At 40.9% G+C, this 18,709-nt stretch overlaps 1 protein-coding gene across 2 annotated transcripts in view; it reads right to left on the bottom strand.

Annotated features, from left to right (window-relative positions):
• The window catches only part of BICC1 (BicC family RNA binding protein 1), a 115,693-nt gene that overhangs the window by 20,901 nt on the left and 76,083 nt on the right, over positions 1–18,709 (bottom strand). For both annotated transcript variants that reach the window (XM_033148842.1, XM_033148841.1), the window contains exons 4-11: positions 11,788–11,867; positions 8,684–8,842; positions 8,020–8,073; positions 7,304–7,498; positions 5,898–6,149; positions 3,653–3,784; positions 768–954; positions 86–244 (exon numbers count right to left, since the gene is read on the bottom strand). In XM_033148842.1, coding sequence (XP_033004733.1) covers positions 86–244; positions 768–954; positions 3,653–3,784; positions 5,898–6,149; positions 7,304–7,498; positions 8,020–8,073; positions 8,684–8,842; positions 11,788–11,867 — 1,218 coding nt within the window. The remainder of the gene's footprint in view (positions 1–85; positions 245–767; positions 955–3,652; positions 3,785–5,897; positions 6,150–7,303; positions 7,499–8,019; positions 8,074–8,683; positions 8,843–11,787; positions 11,868–18,709) is intronic.

The following is an 18,709-nucleotide window of genomic DNA, read 5'->3' as shown; positions in this document are numbered from 1 at the left end:
CTTTAAAAACATTTTTTACCGTTCACTATGCAAAAGTTCAAGCTTTCTCTTTAAAAAAAAAATCAAACAAATGAGACCTACTAACCTGTAGCACTTGTATTGGCAATTGAAGATGCCCACAATGTTGGGCTGGGTGTGCCTGAACTAGGACTCTGCAAAGGACTAACAGAACTATTTAGAGCATTTAGGAGAGAGTTTGGTGTGGTGGACGTGCTGACAGACAAGGCTGTTGGACCAAGGAGGCCTAAAAAGTAAAAAAGTAAGACAGGTAACTTCTCCCTCGCACAGAATTAATGAAACAATGCTTAAAGAAATAAATCAAATTCTTCAAATTAATTTTGCTTTAATATCACATTGGAGGACTGACATTTTCAAAGAGGAGTCCACAGAAACCTATAGTTCCCATGATAGCTACTTCCCCCTTCAGTGATGCTGGCGCTACCTGGACATGGGGGCACTGCACTTCCCTCTCTCTTTAAACTCTACTGCTGCAAGGTCAACAACACTCTTTGGAAACTGGTCCCCAATGGACTGTACTTTAATCAGAAATCCCATTGACACCCAACTCTGTCCTATCCTTGTTTCTTACCCCAGCTCTTCCTTCATTGCCAACAGCATTGCCCCAAAGCCGTTATTTCACATCCCACCCTCAATATCTTCCATTACCCCTCTTCAGTTAAATACATGGTTAAAACACACAGCTTGTCCCACAACCCAGCACATAGTGTGACGTTTCAGAGTACAGTAAAGTACTGTAGACTTCTTACCGAGTCCAGTAAGTCCTAGCCCAGCTGAGGACAGGATATCCAAACCAGGACATGAGAGGCCAACAGGACACGAGACTGCAGATGGGCTTGTTGCCATGGGGACTCCACTGCTTTCAAGGCCCAGGAGACATTTCCGTGCCTCGTACATGTTCAAGGCATTTCGCTCAACACTTTTCACAATTACAGACTGTAAGGAGGAAACATGCAAGCAAGGAAATGCAATAAAATGTTGCAAGCGATTCTGATAACTGGCAGCATTTGGAGGAATTTGTTTACAAACCCACTCTCGAGCCAAACTCATCCTTTGGTATTAATAGACAGACAGCAGTCAGGTCTGCAAAACTTGTAGGGATTACTTAACATTTTGCCTTTTTCTAAAGGAAGAACTGTGGAATACAGGGATGGTACAGTGAGCTTTGTTTATTTTCTCCCTTACAAGATAAAACACAATTATTTAAATGATGTGGATGCTTTATAATCTTTCAAAAAGGGACAAGTGTTTATGTAAAAAAATTCATTTCTCCTGCAACTACTTAGAACTACACTAAATAGTTCTGGTTTCAAATATACGTTTTAATATACACAGGAAAAGTGAGATCCCTTCAGTCTTCATGGACTCCACAACTTCCAGCATCCTCTTTTCTGCCTGTTCTTTGATCACAGAGCAAAGTTTGCCAACAACCAAAATGCTGCTTGCACCCGAGCTAAAATCTTCCTTCTTTCCATTTTAGGATGAAGGCCTGCAAACTGTGTATGCTACTGATTATTCTCTCTCTGAAGTTCATGCCTTTTGAGCCCCTATATCCTGCACCCACCCCCCACTCCCAGCCTCATGAACTCAGGCTGTTTCCGCTCCATACACTAACAACGTTACATATGTGCAATGTGTCAGTGTGGTTAATGCAAACCAAGGTTCGCTCACAAACCAGAAATTCCGCATAGCCCTGCTATAGGCTCAAAGTTTCCAGTTCTGGTCACATAACTTAAGACTGCACATATTGGAAGCAATATATCCTTTGGTACTTCTACTTCTCTCTGAAGGGGGACAGTTTCCAACATGAATTAAATCTACAATCTAAAGGAGACCTGGAGATTAATTGATGTAAACAACATTTTGCCAGTTTGAACTGAATAGGTGCATGGTGAATAGAACTGCTATACTACAGGGTCAGATCCTTATTAACTTTGTCATGGCAATGTTTCCAGAAGATTGCTGTGGTTAAGGAAAACCAAATTCTGGCCAGATGGTGGGGAGCTCAAGGAACTATTCCATCATTTAATCTTCCAACCCAGATTGCATTCCAATGGGCACTAGCTGTGCAACGGCATTCTTACATCATGTACAATCAGCCTGACATTTTAGTAAAAATGTCCGCTCTATGGAGTTTTTACAAACACCTGACAATTCTTCCCTTGCTTGGGTTTCCATATTTGTGTTGCTTATATTTCTAAAACAACTTAAGAATGAATTAGAAACCTCATGTTCAGTGCCCGAAACTCCCACTGTTCTAGGCACATTTTGTGGCAGGGAATTTCATTAGCGTGAGCACTTTCTGAACTCTGGCTGCAGTACTGCGCCTAAGATTTCAGATTAAAACTGCAGAGTGGAAGGAAAGGAGGACCTTTTTTCTGCCTCCCCACTTCCAGTTACTCTCTGAAGACTGGAGAAGAGACCCTCTTAAGAATATTGGGGGTATTGGGGGGGGGGGCAAAGGAAGGACTAGACCATGTGAAAAATGAATGTAATATTTTAGCTGCAATTCTTTCATTTTCAGCTTTGTATTCTTGTCATAAAAAAGTGCGCCTAGACATTCCGTTGTTGCGCCCATAACCTAGATTTAAGGTGCCATTTAGCCCCTAGCTTTCATACCTCAGTTTCTAACACTGCCCATGTTCATTGGAAGCCTTTATTATTAAAGCTTTACTGCAGTACCAGGAACATAAAGAAGTTTTCTGTTGTTCACAAATAACAAACAAACCAAAAAAATAATAGTCTGATAAAGCCAGCTCAGATAAAGCCAGCCACAAATTAGTTAATAGTATAAGTTAAAATCAAGGCAATAGGATGGATATTACCCAGTGGTGATTTGATATGGATGTTGCCCTGTTTAGTGCTTTCTCCTATTAAATAGTGAAAGAGATATTTTTTCTCCTCTTCCCATTATTTCACAAATCTGTATGCCAGAGTTGTGCAGGCGTTGCAACCTGTTTAGCAATTTGTTATACTTATTTCCCGCTTTATATCCAAAGGAGCTTAAGGCAGTGCACATAACCTTCTCCTCGTTCCCCCCCTCCCTTAAAACCCTGTGAAATAGGTTAGGCTGAGAGACAAGTACTTGCCCCAGGTCACTCAGTGAGTTTCACAGCTGAGTTAAGTCTTAAGTTGCAAGATACTACTGAAAAATATGAACAGGCCCACTGGGGCACATTCTGGGTTCTAAGCATAGACAACAGAGGTCAATGCCTGGCTTGCCCCTCACCAGAGCCCATCATCACGAGGGCTCTTTGGTGGAAACATTGCAATAGGTGGGGAGCCATGCCCTGCTTAGCTTCTGGTTTCCCAAGTGCCACTGAGTAAGCCCTCTTGCTTGTGCAATCTAGAGCTGGGTCTGAGTATATATATGTAAGGATAAAGGGGATAGAGTTTCCATAACACTCCTAGTTTATTAGAAGCATTGGCTTCTCAGAGCTAAATGCGTTAGATTATCTTTTTTAAAGGAGTGCAAACTGGCTGCAGAGGTGCTCTGGGAATGCAGGAAATTATTCTCTATAAAAAGCAAGTCTTGTTTTCAGATGCACTGACTGAACAAGCTAGTTTGGTTTATTTCTGGGATGCAGAAGGAAGGCTTTGATTTGCCTACAGAAAGGGAATGTTTTCCACCAACCTTGCTTGGCTGCTTTGGCTTTGGCTTAATACTAATGAAGACGTCTAGCTGTTCCATTAGCTGAGTTATAAAGTGTGGTTCTACATCAATTTCTTCCTTCATATCAAACATCAGCACAAGAGGAAGGCAGCCCTGAAAGATTAAATACAAAACCCAATATCAACAGGCAAGCAGAGCATTATCCTATACATGCCTACTCAAAAGTAAGCGCCACTGAATTTGGAGGGGCTTACTCCTACGTAAGGAGGTACAGGATTGCAGCATCAGCCCGTTTTCACTAGTGGTTCTTAAAATTGGTTCACACATTTCCTGCGTTTGCAAAATGAATGAAAAAGAAAACACAAGAACCTAAAAACTAAGACATATTTAATTTTGAATTGAAGCTTTCCTATTTAACACTAGAAGCCACTGAGAGAGGGTATTTGGGAAATAGTGTTGTCACCCAAGTAGTGGGTTAAGGAACCACTGTCTGAGATTGGTAATGGACCGCATGACGGCCAGTTTCAGTTAGTAATCTACTTACCATGTTCTGTACTAACAAAGGAAAGGGTGCATGGAACTCATCTGGCCAGTCTTAAGACATTTGCACTGGCTTCTTGTCAATTTCTAGGCTCAGTTCAAAATGCTGCTTTTAATGGTTTAATCTGCCCAGTTCTAGGGATCCTCCTCAGAAACCTTTCTTTGCATCTCTGCCCCAATATCTGAGGTGAGCTGGGGAGACACTTCTGTCTGCAGCAGCACTCAGATTCTAGAGCTCCTTTCACTGCAGAAGTCTTGCCTAGCACTGAGCCAACTGAAGGTATTTTTTATTCACAAAGGCCTTTTAAGGCATTCCATTTTATACTGCTTCAAACCAGTTTTTATTCTTTTGGATGCTTTGACTTCTTCTGGCTTGTTGCATTTTAATATATATATATATATATATATATATATATATATATATATATATATATATATATATAATGTAACCTGAACTGTCTGAAGAAAGAGAAAAATAAAATTAAAAAGCACGACATGCTTGTAAAAACCATCCTTGCACTTGATCTGCTCATCACTGTTCACTATGTTTAAAAATATAAAAATACCTCTGCTGCTCTTCTGAACATTAGAAAAAGGCTTTTTAATTTAAAATTTCTGTCATTCTTACATAGAAACTAATCAGTATCCCTTATGGTGTTCACTATTAGCATTTCTTAAAAAGCATAATTCTAGATTAAATTTCCTCCTCCACACTGAATACTACTAGTTGGATATTCAACATTAACAACATATTATAGATAAATGGAACCATAACTTACCATCCCATTATATGTGTACTCCCTTGCAGCATTGAAAGAAAGAATGGCCATGTTAGTTCTTGTCAACTGGATGTGTGTGTTAGCAAATCTGCTAACTTGAACTCTCACTATTGCTGTTTTAGGCTATGGAAATTCAAAATTCAATTCCCTGTACTCATAATTATCAAATTCCAAACCCATGAAATCCAAGTAAACAGTTTTTGGGCTAGAACTCAAATGTCACTGATTTGAGCCACTAACGCTAGAATTTCTCAACAGATCTTTGCAAACTTAGAAAACAGGTAAACATTGGCTTCATGTTAGTAACTCAATGGTTTAATCATGCATATTATGTTTGTGTACACCTAAGAAGGTAGCCTGTGAATGGGGCAAACTTGTGTTTGGAAACACATACATAAATCATCATATGCTCAATGCCAAGTTCTTGCTGAGGTGGCAAACCTGGTTTTGGCTCACATGACTGATTGCTACTCCATGCACAAAAATCCCTCTGCAAGAGGAAACTAGATGTGAAGTAGGGAGGATTAAACTCAGTTCCAGCACCTCTCAGGTGGACGCCATTGCCATTGTAAGAGAACAAGGGAGGTGTTCATGGTGAGTTCCAGCACCTCTTTTTCTAGAAAAATAGCACTGGTTAAACCCAAACCTTGTTTTTAACATTCCAGTTTGTTATATTTCCCTTTTGTATGAAGGATCATTCAAATCACACAAATCCACATCAGCCTGAAGCGAGACAGTCTAGACACAGATTTACTACTCCAGCAAGAACTCGGAACCCCTGGTCTTGCAGATCTGGAAACAGCAGCTGATCCCTATTGACTGCATAACTGCTGACAAACCTACAGCCTTATCATTCATTTGAGTACCAGTGAATTGCCCTGTGATTGCAGTGTTGACTTTTTTTTGTTGCTTCTGCTTGACAATTTCCACCGTTTTACTGTACATACCATGAGGTACTGTCTGGCAAGGCAGACTGACTCAATAGTGCCCTGGAGGTAGACTGTGGATTTCTTCTGTGGGTTACTGGGGTCGGGGAAATGGATCTGAGCACCAGTTCTCTGCATTATATGCTTGATGTTGCTGCCGTTCCGACCCATCATAAAGAGATGATGCTGAGCTGCTATATCCAGCTGTGTGCTCACGGGGATTGCAGAAGCCAAGCTACCAGCCAGGTGCTCCAAGAGCATGGCTGTTCCTTCCTATTTAAAAGAAGTTTGAGAAAGGTTTATATCAGGTTACTCCCCATATATTCTGCATACAGAAAGGAATGAGACTTATCTCAATTAAAGCATAGGGATTAATATGCAGGCTTGTGTATCCAGTGCTGTAATATATATATTCTATTTTGTTCAATCCATACTAGATGATCTCCCCCCCAACACAAGGTGGCTATATTTTGTGTGAGGATAAAATGGGAGTAAATTCTAAATAAATACCCTGAAAATTGAATTAAGCAAGGGTAGGTTACAAGTGCAGTAGAGACAATTTAAAATTCAAGGAGTGGCAATTTGCACTTGACCACAACGGATTTGGTTTATAATAATAATAATAATAATAATAATAATAATAATAATAATAATAATAATAATAAAAGTTCAATTGTCTGGTATTAAAAACGAATGGAATAGGTGAAAGATGCATCTGCATGACATCTATGGGCAGACACAGGAAATCACTTATGCTGGAATGCATAACAAATGCTCTAAGAGAAGATCCGTCCTTTTAGTACTCCACAATATTCCAAACTGGGCAAATTAGGTGAACATACCACATGTGGCACGGAGATCATGACTAGCTGCCTGTCACCAGGCCTGCAATGTTCATGTCTGTCATTAGACTCAATGTATCCACATATGCAATCCAAAGTAGTTTTGCCCAAAATGCTACAATTGCTACCTAGCAAGATCAGGACTAAGGACCACAGTCCATGAGGCCTAAGCACATTGGAATGCATGATCAGCGCACAGAGGTAAACTGTGTCTTTCTGCTAGACAGCTGCTGTCCTCTCACTCAAACACATATTGATCTTATCCACTTAGCCTGATGTGTGAAACAGGCTCAAGTTTCAGTCTCTAAACATATGCAGGTAACACGTGGAACTCCTATCTGTACTAGGATACTGTAGGGTTGTGACCTGCAGAATAGCGCAAACTGCAGTTTCCATTATGCATATGCACACCATTGAAAGAAGGCTATGTTAAACAATTCACTCCTTTCTCTTGGGCAGAAACAGGCAGTTTCCCCTTACTGACTGGGACTGTCAGCCACACAAATCCAAGCAAAGCAACAAGAACAGATACTACATCCACCTGTGCCTTCAGAACAACCACAGTAGTATCAGCTAAGATGTTACCTTCACAGAACTAGCATTATTCTGAGATCCTCTGATGATGACTGTAGCCCCATATGTCCGAGAACGCTGTTTAAACGATACTGAAATATTATATGTCTGCGATATATGCTGAATTGTAGGAGAATTGGGATCAGGGATTGGTTGAAGGATTCCAGCTATAGGTAATTCAAACATCAGCACCAATGGGAGCAACTCCTGGAACAGTGATTAGAAACAAAAGAACAGCAGAAGTTCAACACGAGGAAGAACTTATCTGGCCTATCATGAAGGTATATATTCAGAATTCTAAAGTCAAGCAACCTTAAAAGCTGTTTTATGCTGAGCGCCATCTTACATTGCACAATCTCTACCAGAAAGGATCAAATTACCACATTTCACCTCTATTTGGCAGTGGAATAGGCAGATATGATAACAGAAACATAGGGTGAGTATTTAATCCACAGAATGTGCCCATAACGTTGTCAGTACTGCAAATAAAAACAGGGTAAACACAAGTGGTTTGAAAGGAAGTCTGTAAATATCTGCTACAACTAGTATATCCTCAGAACTACGCAGTTCTGCAGCACCCTCAAAGTAGACAGCAGCCAGGGTGGTTTTCTACTTTCTGGGTTAAGTGAACTTAAAAAACTTATAAAAAACATATTTCAAGGACATGAAAAAGGAGCCAGGAGGGCTCAATGGAAGGCACCAGGTAGGTACCAGCACCTGATAATTACCCGTATTCTAACTCTGGCCGACTCAACTCCGGCTGGTTGTCCTGCAATTGACACCTGTGGAAGCATGAACGTAAGATTCAAATTGTAACAATGAATTATACCATTGTGATTCACGGTTATGCATCTGTTGGTTATCCTTGACGCTTAAAACATAATTGGAAGTTCTGATTTCTTACTACCCTCCCCCACTGCAACATTTTTTCAAACTATGCAAGGTTCCTATTAGATACATAATCAAAGTTAATTCAAGAAGTGCTTAAATGTTATTTTAAAATTATGTAACAAAACAGACTGGACCACAAGAGGTGCTATGTCAAAGATAGCCATTGCATTTGTAATAAAAATGCAATCTAATACTTTCTGATCACTTCAGCAAGTGATTTGTTTGGCTGAGAAAACTTTTAAGATTCATTGCTTCAAGTTTCTCTCTATATTCACTTATGCCCAAGGACACAAACAAAGCCACCCTTGGTCAGAAGCAAGTTGAAGGCAGTCGCCTTAAGCAAAAGAGGCTTGGGAGTAGGACAGACAGGTGTCTGGAGTAGGGGAACGTCTTTTGTCTCAATTAGCAAAACATCTTGGGATGCCATTGACATGAACAAAGCCCTGACTCATATGTATGGATATTATGACTCAATGCAGCAGTTGAAAAATATATACTCACTTGATTGCTTTTTTCTGCTTGGTTATTTCTATTAGAATCTGGAAAGTGGATGTGGCATCCCGTTTCCTCCATCACCTTTTTAATGTTATTTCCTCCTTTGCCAATCACATGAGAATGCTCTGTATGGGATACATCCATCTTCAGAGTGACTCGATTACTCTGCAGGGGGAAAGGTCAGAAGTTTATTTTATTGCATTCTTCCAATACAGGATATATATATATATTAAAGTTGCCTTTGTCCCACACTTTATGAAAAACCTGAACAGAAGCTTAAATGGAACAGTGGGCGAGTTTTCATTTTCAAATCTGAGTACTGTTCTACTGTTGACATTTCAGATCCATTAAAAAAAGGCCAAATATTTTTGCCCTGTAATTTAACAAGTGCGGCTCTGTGAAGTGGGTGAAAATTGTTTTGATACAGAATGCATAAGGTTCTGCATACAAATGGTGGATTAATGAAACTTCCTCCCTCCAAGTAGACATCACAAATTGGTAAATGAAGGTTACTTGCTCAAAAAAACCCACACCTATATTCTTCTGTATTTGTTATCAGATGGTTAAGTACTTGTGGGACATCTGTCAACCAGGAATTGGGGAATCTGTTGCCCTCCTGATGTTGCTGGACCCCCAACTCCCATCAGCCCCAATGAGCATGTTCAATGGTGAGAGTGGTCAACCTCTGGAGGGCCAAAGGTACCCTATCCCTAGACAGATCTTAGACTGTTCCAGCAAGGCTGTTCTTATGTTCTCAGCCCTTCACTGGAGCTGCTTCCCTCACCTCTCTGCCAGCCTAAAACTGGGTAGTTGAGCAGGTGAAAGTCCTCTTTATCTGCTAACTTTCTGTGAACCTGCCTGCTCTTAAAGGAGCAGAGAAGGGCAAAGAAGGGGGAAGCAGTAATCCTTTGCCTCACAGTTCCCATGAATCTAACCATTTCCCTTCCTTCATTAAAGGAAGATGCTTATGGGAAGGACCACTTTTCTTGAGACTTAAGAATCTACTCCCCATCACAGACACAGGTTTTGAGCTTTGAATAAGCTACCCCATGCGATCCATTCAGCCAAAACAACCCGCTCTCCACAGTTCTTAAATGCCGAGGTTTGCCTTGGGCAAATATTAGGGCTGTAAATTATATTGAAATTGCTGGCACATCCAAGGGTTAAGGCAAATGGATGACATGTTATAAATGCAAACCAAGAAAAACCCCCACACTGGAGTAATGACAATTTCTTTATGATACGGCATGCCTCAAGTACCATTACCTTGCATTTCACTCTGGCATTATTAAGCCTCTGACTGGTATTTGCAATAAATACTACTACTACTACTACTACTACTACTACTAATAATAATAATAATAAGCAATAGGTAAATAAAGGTTTAGAACAAGGAGCTACCCCTCGGCTGGCTCATGCTGGGAGTGACTGCTAAAATCTGGGGCAAACAGAGAATGATTTTAGACCTTTAATGGAACACCAAGGTTACATTGCTGAGGAGCGTTCTTGCTGTATTATGCTATGCTAAGCTCGGGAGACTTGCCTGGCGCCATCTTTATGTATGTTTAGGTAACACACAAAAAACTTTCTTCTATAACCAGGCCTTTGACCTTTAGCTATCTGTGGCCTTTTGGAAGTGGGTGGGGTGCTTTTAATGGATTTATCTTTCCTCTTGGTTTTAACGTATCTATGTGGGGTTTATTGTCTGTTTGGTTGGTTGTAAGTCACTTTGGGTTGCCCTGGGCAAGATGAAGTGACTAACAAATTTACAGAAGCAGCAGCAGCAGCAACCAAATCATAGTTCGGCACTAATGCATAAGGATGCAGGCTCCCTGGGGGGGGGGGACTTAATGAAGAAAAAAACTTAATGACTACTACTCTGGTTGTTTTGCCGCTGCACTGTTGAAAGCTAAGCTATGTCTGCCTTAGCATGCTATGTAAACCTAGGCTTGTGGTTTAACTCTCCAGAGTATGCCGTGAACTATAACCATGGTTTGTTCTGCGGTTTACAGCTTGCGGTTTATCTGGGAGAGCTAAGCCAGGTTCAGATGACACATTAAGCCAAACTATGGCTTAGCTCTTAGCATGCTGCAGCTGCAAAAAACAAAACAAAAAACAGGGAGGAGGAAAGGGGCTGCAATATCCCCCCCCCCAAAGCCGGCACATTTTGCACTATACCATGGTATTGCTTAGCATGATGTATAAGCAAAACTATTTTGCCTGCTTAAAAGCATTTGCATAAAACAAATGGGCTGCTGCTTCTGCTCATTCAGCAAACAGCACGCCAGCATTACATGTCTATTTACTTCTCTCAGCCACAGCCATATTTAAGTGGTTTAAAGGGCTCTACTTTGCTAGGCTAAATCCAAAGAGAAGCTTCAGGGCTAACCTCATGGGTCACGTACTGCCCTAAGTGTCTCTGCAAACGCTTATATAGCTTTTCCAAATGCTACACTGAAAATGCAGTTTACTTTTTTGTGATAATTACACAATACATAATTTAACATTTCAACAAATATTTCTCATGACCTTTAATGCCCACTCTGTGACCAAGTACAGATTGTGTGCCCATGGAAAGTAAATTTTACCCCACCCATTAAAACAACTGCATTAGCACATCTGCATGACTTGACAGCTCTTAGGGGGATTTTCCATGAAATTGTAACCAAATGGGATGTAGAGCTCCAATTTAGTTGCTGCAGTGCAGACAGCGGCTTGTGCCAAAGCGGTTTTTTTTTTTTTTTGTAAGGATTCCGTGGGATCAGGCTGCTCATGAATTAAAAAAGAAAACTGTCCAGTTACAAAAAAACCCCAAGTTCTTAAAAAAAATAAAAATACTCCAGAGTTCCTGTTGGATGCTGTCATTGACTCATTTTGCAGCATGCAAAGCTGTACTACTTGAAATTACTTGAAAGCAGATCAAATTTAAAGATGGAAATAATCACTGGCTGTTTTAAGCCATGTAAATGTTAAATTTCAGTGAAAACGTTTGCTTTTTAATGTAATCTAAGAAGGCTCAGGAACGCTAAGTGCTGGTGCACTGCTGAGTCTCAGAAATCAAGAACTTGGAATTCCAAGCCCAAGGGCTGGTTAATTGATTTTCATCTTACTTTTGTGTCCAAAACAGACATGATCTTCTCTTTAGCTTCTTTGACATTTTCCTTTTTCCCGGAGACTTTAATATGAGGATCTTGAAAAGAAAAAACCAAAGAGAAATATTACTTTGGTAAATGGGCTATGCAAACCATCCAACAAATCACCCATTCTTTCTACTGCAAGCCAACACAAGCCCTTAAGTCATGTCTCACTGCTCATATGCATTAATTTATGTAAGATACGCTATGCTCGCACAGTATAGGCACCACTGTATACGTCTTTCTCTAGAGAATTGTGCAAAAGCTTCCGTAGCTTTTTAAATTAAATTTGGTTGTTTATGGCCGTGCAAGTTTGCTTTCAGAGCTTTCAAACTGATTCTACTGCAGAATGTGCCAGCCAGTTAGGGTTACATATTAACACTTTGGGAATGTAAAACTGTCCACTGCCAAGCACAACAGGTTCAGTCTGTATCACGGAAACATGCAAGACAGGCCCTATGAAGCAGTGGCATTGCATCATTTGCCAGTGCCTGGGGCGTGGAGGGTTAACAGAACCCACTGTGCCACCCCAACCCTTACCGCTGATGCTGCTGGGTGGGTGGGTTCACGGAGCTCATGCACCAGCCCAGCCCTCACTGCCTGCCCATCCGCACAGGAAGGAGCCCAGCTGGCCTTGGCAGGCACCCCCCCCCCAACTCTGGGTGGGGGACCATCCAGCGACGGGACTGGAGACGTGTTGGCAAGGCCAGGCTAGGTTGGGCCCTGGTGCCCAGAGACCCCCGTCAGCAGGCAGGGTGGGACGGAGATCCCTACACGGGGGTAACTGATTCACACACCCTAAATTCATGCACACGGGGCTATGGCCACCCGCCACCCACCAAGCTACGCCCGACGTGAAGATGTGAAATTATTTTTCCTGAAGAAGCCCAAGAGTAAATTCACAGTTAGTAACTACAAAAGTTATCCGTCCACTTCTCTTTCTTTTTACTAGTCTTCATGTCCTCCTCACAGTGTTATTAATTTCTTGCCAGTAGGCTTTCTCTCTCACCCTAGTTGCCGGGAGGCAATTCCTACTTGATACAGGCGGCGAATTACCGTATTGGCCCAAATATAAGCCGCACCCGAATATAAGCCACACCTTTAAAATTGGAGGGGGGAAAAATAAAATAGCTGAATATAAGCCCCTCCATTCCCTGCTGTTCCTGGCTGCATACTGAGGCTTGGGGGGGGGGGGGCGCCGCACTGCGTTGCTGTTGGCCTTTCCCCTTCCTCACACTCTCCCTTCCCGGCTTTGGGAGAGAGGCTGGGGGGCTACACGGGGGGCAGGCACCGCTTTGCTGCGCTCCTGGCGCTGTCTGCCCCACGCTCCTGGCTGCATACCATAAGGTCGCGAATATAAGACACACTTTAACTTTTCACGGTCGGACTTTGGGGGAAAAGTGAGCCTTATATTCAGGCCAATATGGTAGTTTTGACAAGGCTGCTCATGGCATGTCAACACTTTCATCACTTCATAGCTATGCCAAGTCCCATTGAAATAGATGGAAATAAAATGTTTAATTCTCACTGGTTACAACAGGGGTAGGGCTGGGGTGCCAATCCTGAGTGTGGTCAAGTAGGTCAATAATGTCTTTTTGAAGGATGACCACTTGCCTTGAAAAGGTCAATGCAACACACACTTCATTTGGAAGTAAGCACCCTCTGCCCAGCACAATAACTACAAAGAGAAAACTGATTACTGTACTCTTTCATAGTTACGAAGAATGTTTTGTTTAATATTATTTAAGTAAGAATTGTAACTCTTTAGCCTTTCCCTATGGCTCTAGGACTGAAAGAAAACAAGAACTGTACTATTCAGTTTCCTGAATATCATTTACAAACACCTATATCACACAAAGGTTTTCTATATACCTTGCTTGCAGCAGCTTAGAATTTCGCTGTTAGGGAAGTTAATTTCTCCCCTCACCTAAAAATTAGCTTAAGTTTCGCTGTGTCATATTTTAAGGAACATCCTTTTTTTCATATTTCCCCCCGACTAAAAAATGATCGAGGCACTTTTTAAAAACTGTAAATATATTGCAATTTTTTTTAAAAAAATAAATGTACACATCTACCAGGGTCCCTTGAGGAAATGCAGGAAATGCTGGCATAAAGCTAATAAGAGTCATAATTTATTTTAACAGGCATAACAGGAAATACAGGTAGAAGCTTTAAATCATCAGTATTCCTGGATGAGACCTCAGTTTGTTTCTAATGAAAAAATACTTGCCATGTTCAGTCTTTTAGATATTATTCCAAACATGTTTAGATCATGATTTGGGCCATGTGTGTAGAGAATCTTGTTTGTATAGGCAATATATACAGACATAATTTTATCTGTATGCTGCCTTTCCATAGTTGAAACCATGCTCAAGGCAGCTTACAACCTAATAAAGTCATGCTACACCGAGGGGGGAGGGAAATCCCCTGAATATTGTAACATAAATTATACACACTACCTATTATGGCACATTATGGTCACACTCCCCAGCTATGCATGTCAGTTCACATCAAGCAATGCATATCTTACACCACCATGACCATGGAAAATTAATTGCCCTTGCAACGTTAACAAGTACTGACTAATTGACTTTTTATTTAAAAAAAAAAAAAAGCTTTCTTGGCAGTTCCTTATCAACACAAATTGTCACACAACACAGTAACAGAGTGAAAGCAAATGCCCACTTACTAGAATTGCTTCTTTAGTCAAAAGTTCTCCCGACATGATTTTTGTCTTTTTGAAGGGATGTAGAACTAACAGAAATATGTAGCTGCTGCTATAACGCAGAAGGACAGCTCCATCTGGTGTTTTTATACATTATCAGCCCAGCTATTCCCGTAAATGTAAGTTATATTCTGATTTGAACTCAATAGGCTGGCAGCCTGGTGCTAAATACTGCTACTGAATCAACATGTTTTTGAGACATATGGCGCTGCTGCAGTCCATTCTCCTGGATGGAGCACAATGCAAGGTAATGCGAAACAACCTGAACGTGTTTAGAAACAAGGGTCACACAGGAGGAACAGAGGGCAAGAACAGTCCTGTGTGCAATGAGAAATCTCATGCACAGACAGAACATTTTGCTTAGCGCTTTGCTAAACAGAACCTGCTATGTGGTATATTGGTGTAAATAAACATGACATAAAATTTAACAAGAATAATAAGGTTTAGTGTTGTGCCGAAACCTGGCCTCCAATTTCTTCCCCTGTGAAAGAGGTTTCCGACTTCCTCATGCTCAGAGCACTTCAGAGTTTCACTTTCATTTCAGTGGGCGTAAGGTTGAGCAGGGTATGGCTATGTGGATTGTCATGATGCACTCGAGCCTTTCAAAATCTACCACTACTGAAATCTATCCCAAAACACAGTAATGCCAAAGGAAACAGGGTGGTATGATCGTTCTAACTGGGTTAATACTCTTTTGATCACCTTATTTGTTGCGGAAGGGATGATGAATTTTTCTGACGTTTCCCCTTTATTGTGACGATCTGCCCACTCCGGGCACAGAACAGCTTAGAATCTAAGCCTTAGGTAGCTACTTGGTGATGACAGCGTGGCAGATCACCTGAAGCCCTTGTGCAAGAGAAGAGTTGCAGAATACACCAGCAATAAAACACCAGTCTGGAGTGGCCATTCATAGCAAAACACAGCTCAAGATAATGTAGGTTGAGTGGAACTAAACTTGATATTGAACTCCAGAGGCTTGCAGGGGGGAAGGGAAGATAGTGTTAGGGTGCAATTAAATTCTCTCTCAGCAATAAGTGGCTTGTGGGGGGCAGGAAACAGGCCAACTACAGGGCACTTTCTTTTACCAAGAGCATCAGACCACACTGATTTTTTGCCTAGCATGGAATGGGCAGCAACTGTAACCACTGAGATCTATAGCCAAGTAGTTATCAATGTTTATGATTAAAAGCCACCATAACAAGCACAGGTATTTGAGGAGGGTGCTTCTATGGAGAAAACTCAAATCCATAAAGAAGTGCTGGTTTCTAATTACTTGCCCGTAGTTTCAACAGCACGGCAAGAAATCCATTTATCCAATTTGTGCACCCTTTAGCAGAAAATGTTTGTTTGGGGAACATAACCACAACACACAAATACCCCTCAACTTCTTATCAGAGTTTATTGTGCTTTTTACGAAGCATTCCATTAGAAACATTCAGTTCTGTTTCTAAAGGGTTTTGGCAAGTGCTGCAACCAGCTAGCAGCCAAATATCTTAACATCTTTGTTCCCAGAGGTTTATTACTTTTTGGCTCAATAAGTTTAAGACCGTCCAGTAAATGCAGATGACAAGAACTGCTGCAGCAATTATGTTAGTTGCCCCAAGGCATGAAAACAAAACTTCTTCCACACGAAGATATATTAGTGTTAAAAACAATTTATTGGAGGGAGAGACACATGAAGGTCTTGAATTGTCCCTGTTGTGCTCACAACAGGGAAAGCAATATTTGAGTTTTTAAGAGTGTAGCACAAATACCCGTCTTAAGCAACTTTAACTTTGGATTTAACAGAGTAATTTCAAAGGTTGTTTCCTCTGAACTCTCAGGGGAAAATAGGCCACATTCATTGAAAATATAAGCAGGTAATTTTTTGAAGTGGCAAAATCTGTAACTTTTAGACCTGACACAGGTCATGCAAAGAGATAAGAGATACCCGGCTGAGCACTTGAAGTTTACAAGCTACACATTCCTTCGGATTTTTGCCGAGTCCCTAGATTTTAATAAACAAGTGAAATTCCATTATAGGCTCCAGAGTTTAAAACAATAATTTTTGCAATAGTGGTGCACTCTGCTTTAGCTTAATTATTAGTAGGCAATTTTAAACTTTTATTTACAACTTTAAAATTGTGATAAACCAATATGGAAGGGGCATATCAAGTCAGCTTCCTTCACTAGTAAACAAAATCTTAAAAGTTTTTATCTTTTGTATTTCTTTATGCTTAGATTATGTGCCATCTTGAAAGGCAGGGTTGATGTTTTTTGACCTTTATTGGGAGAACATCATCCTGTTTTTCATTTGATACTGCTTAAAAAGCACTTATGTTAAAGAGATCCTGATTTGCATGAGCGCAATGGATGCCAAATTATTACAGCTAAACATTTCCAATAACATTCCTCAGTATGAGCCAGCCCTTAGTGGAGGAGGTGAGGGTGCCAGAAGGAATCAATATGGGAATAGAAATCATGCATTTAAAAGAATGTGATATTTACTTGCTTCCTTGTTCATATGTTTCTCTGTTTATCTCACCCCCACATCAGAATTTGGTAACCATGTGAGCTAGTAAGTTTAAAAACACAAGGTGTTCGGAACTTGTGTGTGTGTGTGTGTGTGTGTGTGTGTGTGTGCAGGCTACAAGTGTCATGCCCATGTACACTACAAAAGTACCTTGGGTTATGAACTTAATTCGTTCCGGAGGTCCGTTCTTAACCCGAAACCGTTCTTAACCTGAGGCGTGCTTTCGCTAATGGGGCCTCCTGTTGCCGCCACACCACCGGCACGCGATTTCCCTTCTCATCCTCAGGCAAAGTTCGCAACCTGAGGTACTACCTCCGGGTTAGCGGAGTTTGTAACCTGAAGCGTTTGTAACCCGGGGTACCACTGTATAAGGGAAGTAACGAAGTATAGAACGTGACAATACATTCTTTTAAAAAAGTAGCAGACAAATATTTAATTGCAAAAGCAATGCTGCAACAGTCCGAGCTGGCACATGCACACACACAAGTATAGGAAGCAAATGCTACGAATCAATACAACATATGATTCCGTTCCAGAATTCGCTTATGGAACTTACTTATGCATTAGCATCACAAACACACTTGTTCGAAATGGAATCAAGCAGTTAAGTTACATTTGTTGCTAGGACTACAACTGACAAAGTGGCTTATTTAACGCCTCGGGGAAATCACTTCCAAGCAAAGCACATGTGCTTCAGATCAAGAATGTCAGAAACAAGGCCCTTGGCCAGACCCTGTGCAGCACAGGTCAATACTGCAGTCCCTTAGTTTCTTTTAGTGTGCTCCTCTCTCTCACACACATTCCTGGCAGTTCTACAGCATTAGGTAGAGTCCTAGCCAGGCCTGCAAGGAAAGTAGAATTTGGCACACCTGGTACCTTAAACCTGAATATCTGCTCATCATACAGAGCAGCACTATCCATTGAATGCTTTTGGCTCCCCACACATCTTCATCTGGGATACCTACTTGATTAATGCATTGTGCAACATGCAACTTCTGTTAAATATTATTTGTGATATCTAAAAAAATGTATTTTACATTGCTTGGGATATTTCTCTTGCATTCAGTAATACTGATTATTTGTTTAAAGGCAAGATAGCTTAGGATAGCATTTTACCACTGATCTATGATTGGTTATTAAAGCTGCACTTCCTATAATCGTTTGTCCCCTCCTTCCTTAAGTTATACATGGCTTCTCCAGACAGACAATATTTTATAGATTTAACAGAATATACATTAACATATGGCTCTAGACAAAACAAAATAAAAAATATTTTTCCCCTTCCAGTAGCACCTTAAAGACCAACTAAGTTTGTACTTGGTATGAGCTTTCGTGTGCATGCACACTTCTTCAGATACACTGAAACAGAAGTCACCAGACCCTTATATAAAGTGAGAGGGTCTGGTGACTTCTGTTTCAGTGTATCTTAAGAAGTGTGCATGCACACGAAAGCTCATACCAAGAACAAACTTAGTTGGTCTCTAAGGTGCTATAGGAAGGATTTTTTTTGTTTGTTTGTTTCGACTATGGCAGACCAACATGGCTACCTACCTGTATATGGCCTTAGAATTCTGCACCATATCAAAGTGTCAGCTATATTCCTTGCCACACAGGAGTGTGTGTGTGTGTGTGTGTGTAAGTATATAGAAGAGAAGAATGAC

The sequence above is a fragment of the Lacerta agilis genome, chromosome 5 (genome assembly GCF_009819535.1).
Source record: "Lacerta agilis isolate rLacAgi1 chromosome 5, rLacAgi1.pri, whole genome shotgun sequence".
Lineage (NCBI taxonomy): Eukaryota > Metazoa > Chordata > Lepidosauria > Squamata > Lacertidae > Lacerta > Lacerta agilis.
The sequence above is the reverse complement of the archived record's forward strand: the minus strand, read 5'-3'. Positions and strand labels throughout refer to the sequence as shown.